Here is a 20442-nt window from a genome sequence, read left to right as displayed (position 1 = left end):
GACCCAGTGACTTGGCCTCCACAGCCTCCTGTGGCAATAAATTCCATAGGTTCACCACCTTCTGGCTAACGAGATTCCTCCTCGCTTCTGTTCTAAAGGACTGTCCTTCTATTCTGAGGCAGTGTCCTCTCTGTCCAAGACTCCCCCATGATAGGAAACATTGTCTCCACGTCCACTCTGTACCGACCTTTCAATATTCGATAGGTTTCAATGAGATCCATCCTCATTCTCTAAACTCCAGCTGGTACAGACTCAGAGCAATGAAATGCTCCTCATACTTTAACCTTTTCATTCCCGGGATCATTCTCATGAACCTCCTCTGGACCATCTCCAATACCACATCCTTTCTGAGATAAGGGCCCCAAAATTGCCCTTGACCACAAAGCCATCAATTCCACCGTCCATATCATTGACATATAGTGTGAAAAGAAGCCATCAGCCAAATCAAAACCAGAACAATTGCTGCTGCCAGTGACCTTATGGATTTGTTATACTTGTATGACGTGCCCTCACTCCAATAATTATTGCTCCAAAAATCGAGGATATGTATTTGATCCTTCATTAGCAATTAGCAAATGTACAGTCTTGAAGCGATGAAACTTAAGCATGCCCAAGTGTAAGCTCAGTGTAATTGAGCATTATTGAGCGATCAGCAAAAGATACAACATTCACCACTCCCTATCTGCTACAAACTACAATGAGCAAAACATGAAGACGGAACTTATTCCCTTTGCTTTTACCCCGTCCCCACTCATGTGACTAATTACCATAATAAACATAATAAACACACAACACAGAATACAATGCAGATAGAGAACCGGGTACATGGCTCACACAGAAGCCGTCCCAATATCGAACCCTATAGAATACCAGCAGTCACCGGCAGCCAAACAGAAAAGGCCTTTTTCCCGATCTTGGGCTCCTGTCAGTCAGTCCAACTTCTAAGTACAGTATGCTAGTATCTTTCCTGTAATATCATGGGCTCTTATCTTGTTTAGTAGCGTCATGTGCGACAGCTTGTCAAGGCCTTTGGAAAATCCAAGTGTAACCCTTGGGTTCAGCCAGCACGTGTTTGTCTAGGGGAAGACAGCCTCTGGCCCAGCCATCTGAGAAACCTCACTTGTGTGGGTGCTGCGTGATGTGTTGCCCGGTTACAAATCGGAACTGCAAAGTATCAGCCAGTACACCAGATGCAATTAAACGATTGTGCTTTATAAATCTTAATCTGACTATAGGGTTAGTTTAAAAAAAAGAAAAAAAAGGGCCTACTTTAATGAAACAGTCTTCTCTGCACGTTGGAACCCACAGATTCATCCATTCATTCCCCAACGACCTCTTATGAGCATCGCTGACCTTCGAACCCTCGCTCCTAGTCCACTCCATCCTGCGGTCTACCAACTCTCTCCACTCGTGTTTTCTCTCCATCTCTCATTGACAAAAGACCACAAAATCCCCATTCCCAGACCCACAAGAAAGAACAACATGCCTCTCATTGGATAGCACACATTTCAAAGCTCCTGTTATCTCTAGTCATATCCCAAACATTGCTGCTACAGAGAAACTATTATCTTAGCAGTGAAATGTAACAGAGAGGCCATTACATTAGCAGTGAAACTTTATAGCACGTCACACAAGTAAACAACATTCACCTATTCTCCTTTGTCTATCCTGCATGTTATTTCCTCCAAGAATTCCAATAGATTTGTCAGGCAAGATTTCTCCAGAAGGAAACCATGCTGACTTGGGTTTATTTTATCATGTGCTCCCAAGTACCCCAAAACCTCATCCTTAATAATGGACTACAACATCTTCCCAACTGCTGAAGTCAGGCTAAATGGCCTAAAATTTCTGTCTTTTGTCTCACTCCCTTCTTAAAGGATGGAGTGACACTTACAATTTTCCAGTCCTCCAGGACTCCCGAATCTAGTGTTGTTGAAGGGTCACTACAAATGTCCCCATAATTCTTTCAACTACTCTTTCAGAAATCTGTTCAGGTTCATGGGGTCTTGTGAGGTGGGTTGGTGGCCAGAGCACGAGCACTGAGCCCCTTGGATTTGCTGAGTGAGGGATGTAAGTGGTCACTGAGGGTGTTTGAGTCACCTTCAAGAGGATTAGGATCTGGGTGAGGGAGCGGACAGGATCCTCGTTGAGGGTGACGGTGGGGTTGACAACCAGCAGCAGGGTTACGTGGTCAATGGCATGGGGAGTAGAAACGTGGGCTTCAGGGAACACTGACTGGGTCTGGGCTGAAGGAGGTTGAAGGTGAGAAGCAGATCTGGGTTGTCCATCAGCCCAGAGGAGTCTGCAAGCTCAGGAATGGGTGGTGAGGTTCACTGAAGAGAACCCTCATCACCATGTTTGGTTGCAGAAATTCACCCCCTCTCTCTGAGGAGAGAGACCTGGAGTCATGGTGGTTTTGGAGGGAGTCAGTGAAGGGAAACGGAAAACGTTGGTTTCTTCACACTTCCAGTCCCATTTTCCTCAGGCTCATGTCTTACCTAATGATGTGTTTCAGTGTTTCTACTCTCCTACTTTTCCATTCTTTTATTGCAGATCCTGGGACTTCCACAGGGAAACAGTCCGAAGGGTCATCCACTGGAGATTTTTCCCAGGAAACACTTTCTGTCCCAGCTGGAGACACATCCTCAGGTACCAAGTCTTGTGAAAGTGTGTCAAACAGTTATTCTGTATCCTGGAAGCTCTCAAGAGCTGGTTCAAGTTGAAGTTTATTGTGATTCAACCGTTCACCTATATATAACTAAATGAAACATCATTCCGGTGGGGCCAAGGTGTGAAACATAGTACTCCAGTGATTTTAATGCCATAATTTTATGGATGACACTGTGCTGCTACTGCAGAAAAAAATCAAATTTCATGACAGATGTGACCAGTGATAAACCTGATTCAGTTATTGATCTCTATTGCGGACTGAGAGTGGGAAGGGGGCGGTGTATGGAGTATCATGGCTGGGAAAGAGGGGAGGGAATCGGAAGCACCAGAGAGGCATTCTGTAATGATCTATAAACCAATTATTTGGAGCCAAATTACCTTGCCTAGTTTATCAAGGCTGTTTGTCTTGGCCCTCTCCTCCCTAGCAGTCCTTGACAGGATGGAGAAGGAAGGTGAAGTTATGGTGGACCCCAGTTGTTGGACAGAGTAATAGAGGAAAGTAGGATGTACTGGGTGAATTGCAGACAGAGATTGAGGAGACAGTGTGGTGGGGACTGGGACGGAGGGATGGAGTGTCTTGCAGGAGACAGATGGAGTGAATGGCCAGGGTTGTGTGTGTGGAGTGGAGGAGAATGAAGGGGATGGATTTCAGTGTGTCGGATAGGAAGGATGGATGGTTAGGAGAGAGGAATGGGGTGTGAGATTAAAGAAGAGGGTTGACTGAAGAGGAAGGTGTGAATGGCCCGGGGGAACAGCATGGGGTTTGAGGTTTAACCTATTTAATTCTGGTTGATAGTTTCTGCCTGTGTTGTTACCTCCCATCTCCCCAGAGGTGTTTCCCCACATCACAGTTCTCTGACTGGTTCATATTTGTACTGAACTCGTGGGAACCCAGGAGGTAATGACTGGAGAACCTGGGCTGGGTTTGTCCACCAACTGAGCTAGTGTCAGTGGAGGAGATCATTGAAAGGAATGTTCCTCTCCCTGTTCAATCTGGGAATAGAAATACATAATTACTTGAAGTTGGCATCACAGGAAGATCGGGTCATGAAGAGAGCGTTTGGCAGTTTGGCCTTCATAAATCAAAGTATTGGGTGGTGATGTTATGGTGAAGTTGTATAAAGCATTGGCAGGGCCTGATTTGGAATATTGTCAACTGCTGGCAGGAAAGATGTCAATAAGATTGGAAAGAGTTCTGAGAAAATATACAAGGATATTGCTGGGACTCGAGGACCTGGGTTATACTGAAAGGTTCAGTAGGTTTGGGCTTCATTCCCTGGAGTGAAGGAGAATGAGAGGAGATTAGATGGAGGTATATATAATGATGAGGGTACAGGTAGTGTCAATACAAGCTTTTCCACTGAGATCACAGAGGTCAGGGTTAAGGGTGAAAGGTGAAATAGTTAAGGGAGAACCTGAGGATCAACCTCTTCACTCAGAGGGTACTGAGAGTGTGGAATGAGCTGTCAGTGAAGTGGTGGATGTGGGTTTGAATGTAACAATGAAGAGACGTTTGGATCAGTACAAGGATGGGAGTGGTCTGGGGGGCTGTGGTCCAAGTGTGGGTCAATGGGAGTAGGTATAATAGCAGGTTGGCTCAGACTAGACCCGTTGACCCTGTAGCTCAACACTCTGTCGGGCCGGGGAATACACGAACAACGGAAACCCATTACAGTCCCTCACCCAGAGGACTGACAGTGAGGAAGGAAAAGGAGGGGGGAGGGCAGGAGAGGGGAATGAAGGGGAGAGTGTGACAGGGAGAAGAGGGGAGAGTGGAATATTGTGGATGGAAATGGTAAGCAGACTGTAGGGGAGTGAGGATGGTGAGTGCAAAGAGGGGTGAGGGGGAGTGAAGAAAGAGGGTGGTAGGAAGGAGGGTTGGATGGAGGGAATGACAGATTGGAGAAGAAATTGGGGGCTGCAAAGGGTCCATTGAGTGGATGGGGTGAGAGGTGGCTGGAGAGGAAGTGCCACTGGATGTGTACAGACCCACAGCTGGGCAGTGCAGGTCAGGAATCAGTGGTGGGGATCACTGAGGGAAACCCTGATCCTCATGTTGATTCCTGAACTTCATCCCAACTCCCACAGAAGGGAATGATCACGTGTGACAGGGAATTGGGAGAGACAGTGGAGAGACCCTGTGTGATGTTAGTTTCTACACACACCTATTCCTCTGTTCCTCAGACTCATGATGACTTCAGTGTCTCCACTCTCTCACTCTCTCTGTTCCTCTATCCTACACACAGGTAGTTCCACAGGGAAACAGACCGATGGATCAGTGTCTGGAGAACACACCCAGAAATCATCCTCTGTCCCAGCAGGAGACACGAGCCCAGGTGTGAATTCTTCTGTCTGTGTGGATTCAATCTCACACTGTAAAATACAGCTTCTCAGGGATCAGTTTACCTGCTGGATGCAGGGGATGGGGTGTGAATGATGGAGTCAGAGGTTCCTCTCTCCTCCCTGTGACAAATTTCAGCACCATCCAGGATCATTACAAGGAAGGATGTTGTACAATTATAAAGTGGGCAGTAATGACCTTGGTCTGAGTCTGGTTCATGGGGCCGGGTGAGGTGGGTTGATGGCCAGAGCATGATGACTGAGCCCCTTGGCTTTGCTGAGTGAGGGATGTGAGTGGTCACTGGGGATGTCTGAGTCACCTTCAGGAAGGATCAGGATCTGGGTGAGGGACGGACAGGGTCGTCACTGAGGGTGATGGTAGGGTTGACAACCAGTGGCAGGGTTACGTGGTCATTGTCACGGGGATTAGAAACGTGAGCTTCAGGGATCACTGACTGAGTCTGGGCTGATCAAATGGTAGTATTAGGATGGGATGGATGAGGGATAGGACAATGATCATTGTGTGTTGGGGGTGGTGGGAAACACCGAGAGGGCCAAGGCCCCAGTGGCCGGGTGGGAATCACTGGACACCTGGTGAGTCCATGGAGGTTAGTGATATTGGGGAGCACTGTGTCAGTGTTCAGGGGAAGTTTTGAAGAGTTGGGGCATCAGAGTGCATTTGTAATTGTTTGTAATCAAATTATTTTACATGCTGCTTTAGGGCTGGATTGACTGCACCCATGCCCCAAACCCCTCCACCCCTTGCCATCCTTCTCTGCCACCTGTCCCACACCCCTCCCATGCCAGTCCACCATTGCCATTCCCCACATCCTTTGCTCCATCCAGATTTACAAACTTGCTCAACAGATGGATGAACTGAAGACATACTTTGCATCAGTCTTCACTGTGGAAGACAATAGCAGTATGCCAGAAGGTGGAGAGTGTCAAGGGGCAGAATTATGTGAAGTTGCCATTATGAGGGAGAATATTCTTGGGAAACCAAAATGTCTGAAGGCAGATAATTCATCAGAACCAGAGCGTATGCAGCCCAGAGTTCTGATCGTGGTGGCTGAAGACATTGTGGAGGTATTAGTAATGATCTTTCAAAAATCAATTGATTCAGGCATGGTTCTGGAAGAAGGAAAAATTGCCCTCCACTCCACTGTCACTCCACTCTTCAAGAAGGGAGAGAGGCAGAAGAAAGAAAATTATTGGCCAAATGGCCTAATTCTGCTCCTGTATCGTAGTGGTTTTATGGTCATTGGGAAGAGGTGACTGGAAGGGGAGGAAGCAGAAGAGAGCATGAACAAGGAAATGGAGGGCAGTGTATCAGGGAGAGGAGGGGATGGAGAATGGTGAGTGGAAGGATGGAAATGGGGAATGTGAATAGAGAAGTGGGCAGGAAGGAGGGCTAATTGGAGGAAGTCAGGCTGGAGGGGAGACTGGCAGGAGAGGGTGCCATAGAGCTGGGGGGGGGAAGATGTGGGTGAAGATGGCATTGCTGAAGATTTTCAGATCTACAGCTGGACAATACAGATCAGGAATCAGTGGTGGGAATCATTGAAGGAAACAGTGTGGAGACATTTTTTTATTGCTGGCCACTGGTGCCTCAAATGTGGTGAATGTTGTTCTGTTGTTTCAGAAGGGCAGCAAGGATGTAACAGGGATTTCTGGCATTCAGGGGATCACTGGCTGATACTGGGCTGATCAAGTGGGAGGAGTTGGGATGGGGTGTCCAAGAGATTGGAGATTGATCATCTTGTGGAGTTTGGAGGAGATGCCTGGAGAAATGTAGCCCAGACGGAGGGTGGGAATACACTGGTCACCTGCTGAATATTGGATATTATATGGACAGGCTATGGTGCATCAGCGTATTGGGTTGTTTTTGAAGTGTTTGGGCATCAGAGGGCATTGGGGGACTTGGTCATCAGAGAATATTGGAGGTTGGATGGGTCTTTGTGGAAAGGTTGTATCATGGGGTGATGAATAGGGTCAGGACTGGGTTGAGTTTGATGGATGTTGATGAGGTAGTGAGCCACTGTGGCTTTCGGGCACAGTGAGAGGGATGATTGAGCAGAGAGTGGTGCAGTAACTGTCAAAGGGATGTTCTGGGAGGTCAGAGAGGAAGACTGACAGATCACAGAGGAAGACACTGGTGAGGAATGAGAGAGGAGAGGCAGGAACTGTGACAGGATGGAGTGGGAAGGTGGAGGGATGGTGGACCCCAGTTGTTGGACAGAGTAAGAGTGAAAAGCGGGATGTACTGGGTGAGTCGCAGACGGAGACTGAAGAGACAGTGTGGTGGTGACTGGGGGGACAGAGACGGAGTGTCGAACAGGAAAAAGGTGGAGTGATACTGGAAGTGTACAGACCCACAGCTGAACAGTGCAGTTCAGAAATCAGTGGTGGGGATCATTGAAGGAAACCCTGATCCCCATGTTGATCCCTGAACTTCATCCCAACTCCCACTGAAGGGAATGATCAGGAGTGACAGGGAATTGGGAGAGACAGTGGAGAGACCCTGTGTGATGTTGGTTTCTACACACACCTATTCCTCTGTTCCTCTGACTCATGATGATTGCTTCAGTGTCTCCACTCTCTCACTCTCTCTGTTCCTCTATTCTACACACAGGTAGTTCCACAGGGAAACAGACCGATGGATCAGTGTCTGGAGAACACACCCAGAAATCAGGAGGCACAACCTCAGGTATCAAGTCTTGTGAAATAACTGTATCCTGGAAGTTCTCATGAGCCGCTTCAAGTTCATTTATTGTAATTCAACTATACACGCGTATATAAGTAAATGAAACATCATTCCTGTGGGACCAAGCTGTGAAACACAGTACTTCAGTCATTTCAATGTTGTAATTTTATGGATTATACTGTCCTGCTCCCACAGATAAAAATGAATTTTGCGACAGATCTGACCGATGATAAACCTGATTCAATTATCGGTCTCCATTGTGGACAGAAAGTGAGAATTGGGCTGAGAGGAGAATCAGGGTTGGGAAAGAGAGAAAGGCACAGGAAGCACCAGAGAGACATTCTACAATGATCAATAAACCAAGTGTCTGAAATCAAATTACCTTGCCTTGTGTTTCAGGGCAGGATTTGTCTTCACCTACACCACCACCCCCTTCCCACCTGGCAGTCCTTCTCTGCCACCTGTCCCACACACCTACGGTTCTCCACCCTCACCATTCACAACTTCCTTCACTCCCACTAAACTTACAAGCTTTCTCCCTGCTCCACATTGACAAATACCGCACTGTGCAAAAGTCTTGTGCACCCCAAGCTATACACATGTGCCTTAGACTATTGACCAGTACTGTACAGACATGCACAGTGCACATAATTATGATCCAGCAAAATAATATTTGTCCAAGCCCCTGAGCTTCATGGCCTGAAGATTGACAGGTGTGAGGTGAACGTTTATGTGAGACTCGATAATGTTACTGGCACGATGAAATTTAGAATAAGCAGCAATATCACAAACAAGAGACAATCTGCAGATGCTGGAAATCCGAGCAGCACAACAAAATGCTGGAGATCTCCACAGATGCTGCCTGGCCTGCTGAGTTCCTCCAGCATTTTGTTTGTTAAACAGCAATATGATTATGTTAAGCACCAGCAGGTAAAGATGAAAAGTGACCAGTGCTGGATGAGAATGTATCTGTGAATTGGGGAGTGAGGGGGTTTGGGGTGACAGGGCATTTAGACATGGTGTTACATGTGTGCTGGATGAGAATGTATCTGTGAATTGGGGATTGAGGGGGTTTGGGGTGACAGGGCATTTAGACAGGGTGTTACATGTGTGCTGGATGAGAATGTATCTGTGAATTGGGGAGTGAGGCGGTTTGGGGTGACAGGGCATTTAGACAGGGTGTTACATGTGTGCTGGATGAGAATGCATCTGTGAATTGGGGAGTGAGGTGGTTTGGAGTGACAGGGCATTTAGACAGGGAGTTACATGTGTGCTGGATGAGAATGTGTCTGTGAATTGGGGAGTGAGGAGGTCTGGGGTGACAGGGCATTTAGACAGGGTGTTACATGTGTGCTGGATGGCAGTGGGGAGTTCAGTCTAACAGCCTGGGGGAAGATGCTGTTTCCCAGCCTGGTTCGCTTGTTGGATGTCCGGTACAGTAGATGTGAACGATGGGTTCAGTTCAACCCCTGCTTCTGATTACGGCCTCAGGAAATGGTACACTTTTCCTTGTCTGGAGGCTGGTCCAGTAGGTCAGTGTATTTTCAGCATCATAGCATATTGAGTTGGATAAATCCCCGGGGGCCTGGACTTGGCTTGGACTTTGTAGGAGGGTAGAGAAGAAATAATCGGAGGCCCTGGCGGAGGCATTTGCTTTGTCCCTGGTGATTAGTGGTGACTGGAAGGGAAAGAGGGATAGTTGGGAAGGAAGTGGAGGGCAGGAGAGAGCCTGAACAGGGAAATGGAGCGGAATGTGTCAGGGAGAGGAGGGGTGGAAGGATGGTGAGGAATGGATGGAAATGGAGAGAGTGAATGGAGAAGTGGGGGGAAGGAGGGCTGATTGGATTGGAAATGCAGACTGGAAGAGATAATGGGGTATGAGAGGGTGCCATCGAGGAGGGAAAGGTGGCCGGAGATGAAGTGATGCTGAAGATTGACAGCTCCGAAGCTGATGGGAATCATTGATGACAGGGATAAGTGGGGGTCCAGGGGATAACTGGGCTGGTCAGATGGGTGGAGTTGGGATGGGATGACTACTGGTCATTGTTTGGGGATTGGATTAGATATCCCATCTGGAGGGTGGGAATACACTGGACACCTGCTGAATATGAGACGTTGTGTAGAGATTGGGCAGGGCTGTGATGCAGCAGGTTTTTGGGTGGTGTTTGAAGTGCTTGGACATCAGAGGCCGTTGGGGGACTTGGGCATCTGAGGATGGTGGTGGTTTGATGGGTCTTTGTGAGAAGGTTGTATCATGAGGTGATGAATAGGGTCAGGATTGGGACAACACACACAAAATGCTGGAGGAACAGCAGGTCAGGCAGCATCTATGGGAAAGAGTAAAGAGTCGACGTTTTGGGCTGGGACCCTTCATCAGGGTTGGGGTTGGGTTTGATGGACTGTGGGTGGGGGGGGTGTTGTGGTGAGGAACTGTGGCTTGTGGACAGAGTGAGGAGGGATCATTGAGCAGAGAGTGATGAAGTAACTGTCGAAGAGATGTTCTGAGAGAGGTCAGAGAGGAAGGCTGACAGATCAGAGGGAAGAGACTGGTGAGGAATGAGAGAGGAGAGGCAGGAACTGTGACAGGATGGAGAGGGAAGGTGGAGGGACGGTGGACCCCAATTGTTGGACAGAGTAATAGAGGAAAGTGGGATGTACTGGGGGAATAGCAGACGGAGACTGAGGAGACAGTCTGGTGGTGTCTGGGAGGGGGAGGGATGGAGTGTCCAACAGTAGAAAGATGGAGTGAATGGTGAGAGTTGTATCTGTGGGGTGAGGTAGATTTGAGGGGAGGGATTTCAGTGTCTCGGATAAGAAGGATTGATGGTAAAGAGTGAGGGATGGAGTTTGAGATGAAAGAAAAGGGTTGACTGAAGAGGGAATGTGAATGGCCCGGGGTAGACTGTGTGGGATGTGAGGTTTAATCCATTTGATTCTGGTTGATAGTTTCTGCCTGTGTCGTTACCTCCCATCCCCCCATTGGAGTTCCCCACAACACAGTTCTCTGACTGGTTGATATTCATACTGAATTTGTGGGAACTCAGGAAGAAATGACTGGAGAACCTGGGCTGGGTTTGTCCACCACCCGAGCTGGTGTCAGTGGAGGAGATTGTCGAAAGGAGTGTTCCTCTTCCTGTTCAATCCCTGAACTTCATTCTGACTCGGCTGAGGACAGTGACTGATGTTCAGGAGGGAGAGTGAATGCAGGGAGACTGAGCGTGTCAGGGTGATTGAGATAACCCCTCTCCCCCACCTCCTGTCCCAGTCTGACATCCGAATGGAGGGAGACTGAGTGTGTCAGGGTGATTGAGTTAACCCCTCTCTCTCCCTCACCTCTTGTCCCAGACTGACATCTGAATGGAGGGAGACTGAGTGTGTCAGGGTGATTGAGTTAACCCCTCTCCCCCACCTCCTGTCCCAGTCTGACATCCGAATGGATGGAGACTGAGTGTGTCAGGGTGATTGAGTTAACCCCTCTCTCTCCCCCACCTCCTGTCCCAGTCTGACATCCGAATGGAGGGAGACTGAGTGTGTCAGGGTGATTGAGTTAACCCCTCTCTCTCCCCCACCTCTTGTCCCAGTCTGACATCCGAATGGAGGGAGACTGAGTGTGTCAGGGTGATTGAGATAACCCCTCTCCCTCACCTCCTGTCCCAGTCTGACATCCGAATGGAGGGAGACTGAGTGTGTCTGGGTAATTGAGTTATCCCCTCTCCCCCACCTCCTGTCCCAGTCTGACATCCGAATGGATGGAGACTGAGTGTGTCAGGGTGATTGAGTTAACCCCTCTCTCTCCCTCACCTCCTGTCCCAGTCTGACATCCGAATGGATGGAGACTGAGTGTGTCAGGGTGATTGAGTTAACCCCTCTCTCTCCCCCACCTCCTGTCCCAGTCTAATATCCGAATGGAGGGAGACTGAGTGTGTCAGGGTTATTGAGATAACCCCTCTCCCCCATCTCCTGTCCCAGTCTGACATCTGAATGGATGGAGACTGAGTGTGTCAGAGTGATTGAGATAACCCCTCTCTCTCCCCCACCTCCTGTCCCAGTCTGACATCCGAATGGAGGGAGACTGAGTGTGTCAGGGTGATTGAGATAACCCCTCTCTCTCCCCCACCTCCTGTCCCAGTCTGACATCCGAATGGAGGGAGACTGAGTGTGTCAGGGTGATTGAGATAACCCCTCTCTCTCCCCCACCTCCTGTCCCAGTCTGACATCCCAATGGATGGAGACTGAGTGTGTCAGGGTGATTGAGTTAACCCCTCTCCAAACCTCCTGTCCCAGTCTGACATCTGAATGGAGGGAGACTGAGTGTGTCGTGGTGATTGAGATAACCCCTCTCCCCCACCTGCTGTCCCAGTCTGACATCCGAATGGAGGGAGACTGAGTGTGTCAGGGTGATTGAGTTAACCCCTCTCCCCCACCTCCTGTCCCAGTCTGACATCCGAATGGATGGAGACTGAGTGTGTCAGGGTGATTGAGTTAACCCCACTCCCCCACCTCCTGTCCCAGTCTGACATCCGAATGGAGGGAGACTGAGTGTGTCAGGGTGATTGAGTTAACCCCTCTCTCTCCCTCACCTCCTGTCCCAGTCTGACATCTGAATTTGACATTTGCACTCTGCTAACCGCTTTCGATTTCTTCATTTATTTTCCAGATCCGCCGAATTCCAAAGGGACCAGCCAGAAGCCGTCCTCTGGCCCAGAGGGAGAGACATGCTCAGGTATCAGGTTTTATTTGATAGAGGGGAGGGTGGGGGTGTCTTCAGTCCCGTTTGGATCCCAGTCACATCCTGTGACACCACCTGCGGTATTCAGGAGCAAATACAGTGACAGCATTCGGAGAGACCTCTTTAAACCCTTCACATAGTTTGTGTAGATCTCTCAGACCCACCTTTGTGTACTGGTGTGTACAGCTTCTCATTCCACACCTACCTCGCTCCACTCCACCTTCCCTCTCTGACCGTCTGTACCCCTCATCTCCGAGGGTCACTGATACTCAGCATTAGACCCGGACAGTCTACCTCCCTGTTCACCCGCCGCCAAAGTCAGCTTGTCCCAGCTCTTCCCCACTCCACTTCATCCCCTACCCCCTCTCCCTCACCCGAGGTTTGTGCAGATGTCATGATGTTGCATCCTCTGGAGTAGATCAGCCTGTTTCACCGGCCTCACCCCCACCACCACCCTTCACACTGGGGGTTTGCTGCGTCTGGACCTGCTCCGGCAAAGGTCTGACTGAAGACTTTTCTCAATCTTCCAGTGAAGGGGCTCCCGTCAAAGGACGAGTGTGAGAAGATGATCAACAGTGCCCAAGTGTTGATCCTTGGGCAGAACAACCTGAGAAACTCCCAGGAGCAAGAGGCCTACCTCCGTCAGGTGAGAGATGTCGTCCACATTTATTCCCAGGGTAGAGATTATGGTTCATTTGGCTTTGGTCATTCCTGTACAATGAGCAGTGACTATCCCTTCCCGATAAACGGTGAATGACCCAAACCAGAAACTGTAACACCTGAGTCACCGGCAACTCTCTGTTTTCCATCACCACCCTGCGTAAGAAGAGATAAGAGCAGAATTAGGCCTTTGAGCCCATCACGTCTCCCCACTGATCTTTTCCTCAATCCCTTTCTCACACTTTCTCTCCTTAACCCTAACCCTCTTATTGATGAAGAAGTTATCAGTCTCTGTCATAAATACACCAAGTGACTTGGCCTCCACCACCAACTGTGGCAAAAAATTCCACAAACTCACCAGCCTTCGGCTCAAGATATCCCTCCTCATCTCAGTTTCAAAGAGACGTCCCTTTACTGAGAGGTGTGCCCTTGGATCTGGGAGTCTCTCACTCACATCAAAACCCTTTACACATCCGCCCCATCCAGGCCTTTCAATATCCGGTAGTATCAGTGAGATTTATCCACTTCACCACCATCTTCTGAACTCCAGCCCAGAGACCTCAAACAGTCCTCATAGGTAAAGCCTTTCACTCCTGGGATTATTCTCCCCCAACTCCCTGTCACCGCTCCACATTGACAAAGTTTACCCTTCCCCATTTATCCTTGCTCCATTCCCAGACATCACTGAGTTTCAAAGTTCAAAGTAACTTTATGATCAAAGTACTGTACGTCTTTGTCACCCCTGAGATTTGTTTTCTTGCGGGCATACTCAATAAATCCATGGAATAACAACAGAATCAGTGAAAGACTGCCCAACTAGGGTGTTCAACCAGTGTGCAGAAGACAACTGTGCAAATATAAAACGAGGAAATAATAACAATAATAAACAAATAAGCAATAAATATCAGAAACATGAGGTGAAGAGTCGTTGAAGGTGAATCCATTGTTTGTGGGAACATTTCAATGATGGGGCAAGTGAAGTTATCCCCTTTGGTTCGCGTGTCTGATATTTGAGGGGTAATAACTGTTCCTGAACCTGGTGGTGCGAGTCCTGAGGCTCCTGTACCACCTCCCTGATGGCAGCGGCGAGAAGAGAGCATGTTTTGGGTGGTGGGGGCCCCAGCGCATTTACAACGAACTGACCATATCGACTCGGCACCAGTTCCAGTGTCGCATCAACCATTTGGAGGTGGGGTGGGGTCATCACTTTTCGATTTCCTGTTGATTGATGGCATCATTTGAGCTGAAGGAAGGTTTTGCACTGATGATAAGTCAAGGACTTCCCCAGTTTTGTAAGAAAGTTTACATCCCACTTTGTGTATCAGGGAACAGGATTTCTCCAGTTCGTATGAGGGTGGGAGGGTGGTGAGATTTGAGTTTCGGGTAATGAGGCAGAAATGCCCAACAGGTCAGTCAGCGCCGTGGAAGGAGAAACAGAGTTAACTTTTCATCTTGGATACTCTCTGTCAGAACGAGCTGGGGGAGGGAGAAGCAGGAGTGGTTGCAGTTTGAGAAACGGGAATACACTGCACGAGGAAATCGGTTCCACATGGCCATGAGGAGCTGGGTTTATGTGTGGTAGGCAAGGGAATACACCTGGCTTTGGTGGGTGGTGATGGTACTTCCCTGATCTGGGGGATCCCCTGGTCCGAGGAGAATGAGAGGATGCGGTGGGTATCATTTCTCAGATCTAAGGGGAAATCTGAGATATTTGTGGGGAAGGCGATTTCTCCCAGTGTGGGTTCTGCATGCCCTCCCCTTTCTTCCCCCGGTGTTTAGGTGGAGGGGATACTGTGGGGAGTCCTTTAGTTTGGGAGAGCAGATTCTCTGGTTATCTCGTACAGTAATACAGGACTGATACAAGGCTTTACATGCCAGCCATGCTGTGCACCAGTAAGACCCAGTTCCCCGAGTTCAGCCCATATTCCTCCAAGCCGCACCTTTCCATGTATCTATCCACGTGTTAAAGTGGTCCTATTGTACCTGCCTCAGCGACTTACTCTGGCAGCTTGTTCCATACATTCACCACTGTCTGTGTGAAAAAATCGTCCCTCTAATCCCTTTTAAATCTTTTCCCTCTCACCCTAAATCTATATCTCTAGTTTTGGACTCCGCTATCCTGGGGAAAAAGATCCTTATGTGTACCTCGCATCACTTTAAGCATTAAAAATGTCCTCCCCCACCAAATTTCCTAAACTCCAAGGAAGAGGTAACCTGTCTAACCATTCTCCATAACCAAGACACACTCATCCTGGCACAATCCTCGTAAATCTTTTCTGCACTATTCTCAGTTTAATCACATCTTTCCTATTTTGGTCACCCTGTAACTGTACATGGTACTCTAAGTGCCCCCTCAACAATGACTCGTATACTGTAAATAAGACCATAAGATATAGGAGCAGAATTAGCCCATTGAGTCTGTTCCACCATTTCACCATTTTCCCTCTCAGCACCAATCTCCTGCCTTCTCCCGATATTCCTTCATACCCTGACTAATCAAGAATCTATCAACCTCTGTCTTAAATATACCCTATGGCAATAAATTCCACAGATTCACCACTCTCTGGCTAAAGAAGTTCCTCCTCATCTCCGTTCGAAAAGGATGCACCTTTATTCCAAGGCAGTGTCCTCTGGTTTCAGTCTTATCCTCTCCACATCCAGTAAATCGAGGCCTTTCAGCGTTCAATAGCTTTCAATGAGCCACCCCTTAATCTTCTGAATTCCAGTGAGTAAAGGCCCAAGTCCATCAAACGCTCCTCATATGAAAAGCCTTTCAACCCCAGAACCATTTTCGTGAACCTTCTTTGAACCCTCTCCAACATCTGCACATCGTTTCTCAGATAAGGTGGTTAAGAAGGCTTATGGAAGGCTTTTATCATTCAAGGCATTGGGTTGGAAAGGCAGGAGGTTACATCGCAACTTGATAAAGCTTGGCTCGGCCACATCACGAGTATTGCATTCAGTTCCAGTTGCCCCACTGTAGGAAGGATGTTGAGGATTTGGGGAAGGTGCAGAAGAGGTTTACCAGGATGCTGCCTGGTTTAGAGGGTGTGTGCTAAGAGGAAAGGCTGGATAAACTTCGCTTGTTTTCTCTGGAGCACCGGAGGCTGAGGGGAGATTTGATAGAGGTTTATAAGGTTGTGAGAGGCAAAGATATAGACAGAGTATTTGTTTCCCAGGGTTGAAATGTCTAATACCAGAGGGCAGGCATTGAAGGTGAGAGAGGGTATGTTCAAGGGGAATGTAAGGGGTAAGGTTTTTTCCTCAGAGTGCCGTGGATACCTGGAATGTGCTGCCTGGCGTGGTGGTAGAGGCAAATATACTAGAGGCTGTTGAGAGACATTTGGGTGGGCACGTGGATATGAGGAGGATGGAGGGATATGCACATGATGTGGGTAGGAGTGATTAGTGTTTGGGTGTTTTCGCTTTGCTTTTTAGCTGGTCCAGCATAACATTGTGGGCCAAATGGCCTGTTCCTGTGCTGTTCTTTTCTATGTTTTATAAGGGATCTAAAACTGCTCTCAATTCTCTGTGACGCCTAGTCCTCTTGAAATGAATGCTAATATCACACTTGCCTTCCTCGCTACCGACTCAATCCACAAATGAACAACCTTTCAGGAATTCTGCATGAGGACTCCCATGTCCCTTTGCACCTCAGATGTTTGAATTTTCTCTCCATTCTGAAAATAGTCTACTCTTTTATTTCTTCTACCAAAGTGCATGACCTTACAATTTTCGACACAATTCCATCTGCCACTTCTTTGCCCATTCTCCTAATCTAAGTCCTTCTCTAACCTCTCTACTTCCTCAAAACTACCTGCCCCTCCACCTATCTTCATATTGTCTGCAGACTTGGCCACAAAGCCATCAATTTCGTCATCCAAGTCATTGACATATAACGTAGAAACAATAGTCCCAACACAGACCCCTGTGGAACACCACTGGTCAATGGCAGCCAAGCAGAAAAGACTCCCTGTATTTCCACTCCTTGCCTCCTGCCTGTCAGCCAATGCTTTATCCATGCCAGAATCTTCCTTGTAAAACCATGGGCTCGTAACTTCACATGTGGCACCTTGAAAATCCAAGTGTACAAGATCAACCAACTCTCCTTTAACTGTCCGGCTTGTTATTTCTTCAAGGAATTCCAATGGATTTGGCAGGCAAGGTTTCCCTTAAGGGCAGCCATGATCTTCTTTATATATTCTTTCATAATCCAACCTGTTTCCTATGGGTCAAGATGTAGGCGACTCTGTTGATCTATACGGGGACCTACTTTCTCACTGGCCTCTCTTTTACTCCTTCAGTGCTAACTGCTACATCCATCTTAGACACACTTTCCCTACTGATGTCCCTATTTAGAGTCCTGACGAAGGGTCTCAGCCTGAATCGTCGACTGCACCTCTTCCTACAGATGCTGCCTGGCCTGCTGCGTTCACCAGCAACTTTGATGTGTGTTGCTTGAATTTCCAGCATCTGCAGAATTCCTGTTGTTTCCCTATTTAGAGTATTGTCAATGTTTTTATCGTCTTCAGGGATTCATTCTTCCTTGATCTCCCATATCCAATATCCACCATCAGCCAGGATTTCCCTGAACGTGCCAGGTTTATCCTTTGTCCTGACAGGAACATGTCGGACCTCGACTCCCGACATCTTTCTCTTCCGTTCATTCCTTTCCCTTCAGACAGTCTCATCCTTTTCCATCACTCTTAAAACTAATAGAATTATGCTCACTGGAGCCAAACTACTCCATGACTATCAATTTAGTGACTCACCCTGCCTCGTTCAGTTCTGGTCACCTCATTGCAGGAAGGATGTGGAAGCTTTCGAGAGGATGCGGAGAAGATGTACCAGGGTTCTGCCTGGACTAGAGAGCATGTCATCTGAGTGTAGTCTGAGCGAGCTGGGGCTTTCCTCTCTGGACCGAAGGAGGATGAGAGGTGACCTTCTACAGGTGTACAAGATGATAAGAGATATCGATTCAATCAGAGACCTTTTCTCATGGCGGAAATGGTGATAGGAGGAAAGTATAGGGGGGTGTCAGAGGTAAGTTTATTTTGCACAGAGAACGGTGGGTATGTTAGATACTCTGCCAGGGATGGTGGTAGAGGCAGAATCATTGGGGGCATTTAAGATAGGCACATGGATGATAGAACAATGGAGGGCAATGAGAGAGGGAAGGGGAAGATTGGTCTTAGAAGGTCAGCACAACATTGTGGCCGATGGACCTGTACTGTATTGTACTGCTCTATGATCCCCCAGAGGGGTCCAGTATTGCAGCCTCGGGACACAGACCCTCTGTGTATTTACTCAGGAAACTTCCCTGGACACCTTTCACAAACTCTACATCATCCAGACCTCAAACATTTTGGGCGACCCAATCAGTGCTGGGGAAATTAAGATCAGCAACTAATACAACCCAACGAACACACATCAAAGTGGCTGGTGAACGCAGCAGGCCAGGCAGCATCTCTAGGAAGAGGTACAGTCGACGTTTCAGGCCAAGACCCTTCGTCAGGACGTGTGTTGCTTGAATTTCCAGCATCTGCAGAATTCCTGTTGTTTGCATTTTTAAAACTAATACAACCCTGTTGCTCTGAGCAATTCCTATGCACACCTGATCCTGAAGTTCCAGCTGACTATTGGGGTGGGGTCTATCATACAGCCCCACCAGAGTGACCTTTCCCTTCTAGTCCCAACTTCTACCCACGTGACCTCACTTGATGATTCCCAACAATGTCATCTCGAAGCACCTTTGTTACTAACTCCATTATCACAAAGACAAGTCTCCGTCCTTGCCTACCTGTACCTCTGTGTTGCCTTTAGCATCTGTATCCTGGAGCACTGGGCTGTCAGTTCCTGCCCTTCTCTCAGCCATGTTGTTTATCTGGGTTTTTAGACGGCGCTGCACATGAGGCCGTTAACAAGATCAGAGCCCACGGTATTACAGGAAAAGTACGAGCATGGATGGAAGATTGTCTGATTGGCAGGAGGCAAAGAGTGGAAATGAGGGGGGCCTGTTCTGGTTGGCTGCCAGTGACCAGTAGAGTGCTGCAGGGGTCGATGTTGGGACCACTTCTTTTCACGTTATGTATCAATGGTTTGGACGAAGGAACTGATGGTTTCGTGACCAAGTTTGCAGACGATACGAAGAGAGGTGGAGGGGCACAGCCTCAGAATTGAGGTCGTCCATTCAGAACAGCGAAGAGGAATAATGTCTTTAGCCAGAGGGGGGTGAATCTGTGGAATTCATTGCCACTGATGCTGTGGAGGCCAATTCTTTGAGTATATTTAAGGAGGACGTTGATAAGTTCTTGATTAATCAGGGCTTCAAAGGTTCCAGAAGGAGGGCATTGGTAAGGGGGTACAGCAGCATTATTACTCGAAAGCCTTTAGGCTCCTGAACCATAAGACATCGGATCAGATTCAGGAGTTTTAGATCCTGGAGTCTGCTCTGCCATTCCATCATGGCTGATTTATTATCCCTCTCAACCCCATTCTTCTGCCTTCTCCCCATAGACTTTTTGAAGTCTTTACTAATCAGAAACCTATCAACCTCTCCTTTAAATGTACCCAATGATCCAGCCTCCACAGCCGTCTGTGTCAGTGAATTACACAGGTTCACCACCCTCTGGCTAAAGACATTACTCCTCCTCTCTGTTCAAAAGGGACGTCCTTGTATCTGAGGTTATGCTCTCTGGTCTTAGACTTCCCCGCTATAGGAAATACCCTCTCTGCATCTACTATATCTCGGCTTTTCAATATTCAATAGGTTTCAATGAGAACCTCCCTCATTCTTTTAAACTCCAGAGAGTACAAGCCCAGAAATGTCAGAAGTTCCTTGTACGCTAACCCTTCCATTCCTGAGATCATTCTTGTAAACTTCCTCTGGACCTTTTCCAATCCCAGCACTTCCTTTCTGAGATAACGGGCCCAAACTGCTCACAATACTCCAAGTGCTGTCTGACCATTCCCTTACAAAGCCTCAGCATTACATCCTTGATTTAATAATCTAAACCTCTCGAAATGAATGCAAATGGTTGTCTGACCATTCAAGAATATTCCTCAGCTGCTCAGAGACATCCTTGACCCTGACACCTAGGAGACAACACACCATTCCAGCATCTCTCCTCTGGTCACAGAATCTCCTGCCTGCTCCCCTCTTCACCACTGAGTCTCCCATCACTCCTGTCCTGTCTGACTGCAATCTTTCCATCTGAGCCTCAGAGCCTTTCACAGTGACAGAGACCCGAATGCTGCTGCCAGTCCCTGCAGGAACATCTCTCGACAGTATCCATAGAGGTGTATCTGTCAGTGAGGGGAATGGCCACAGGGGAACCCT

At 48.1% G+C, this 20442-nt stretch overlaps 1 protein-coding gene across 1 annotated transcript in view; it reads left to right on the top strand.

Moving 5' to 3' along the window:
• LOC134339945 (mucin-5AC-like) overlaps window positions 1-20442 on the top strand; it is a 94602-nt gene that overhangs the window by 72464 nt on the left and 1696 nt on the right. The window contains exons 21-25 of the mRNA XM_063036746.1: window positions 2554-2649; window positions 4917-5006; window positions 7643-7717; window positions 12372-12437; window positions 12974-13089. Of these exons, the coding sequence (XP_062892816.1) occupies window positions 2554-2649; window positions 4917-5006; window positions 7643-7717; window positions 12372-12437; window positions 12974-13089 (443 nt within the window). The remainder of the gene's footprint in view (window positions 1-2553; window positions 2650-4916; window positions 5007-7642; window positions 7718-12371; window positions 12438-12973; window positions 13090-20442) is intronic.

Source organism: Mobula hypostoma, chromosome 31, assembly GCF_963921235.1.
Source record: "Mobula hypostoma chromosome 31, sMobHyp1.1, whole genome shotgun sequence".
NCBI lineage: Eukaryota > Metazoa > Chordata > Chondrichthyes > Myliobatiformes > Myliobatidae > Mobula > Mobula hypostoma.
The sequence above is the reverse complement of the archived record's forward strand: the minus strand, read 5'-3'. Positions and strand labels throughout refer to the sequence as shown.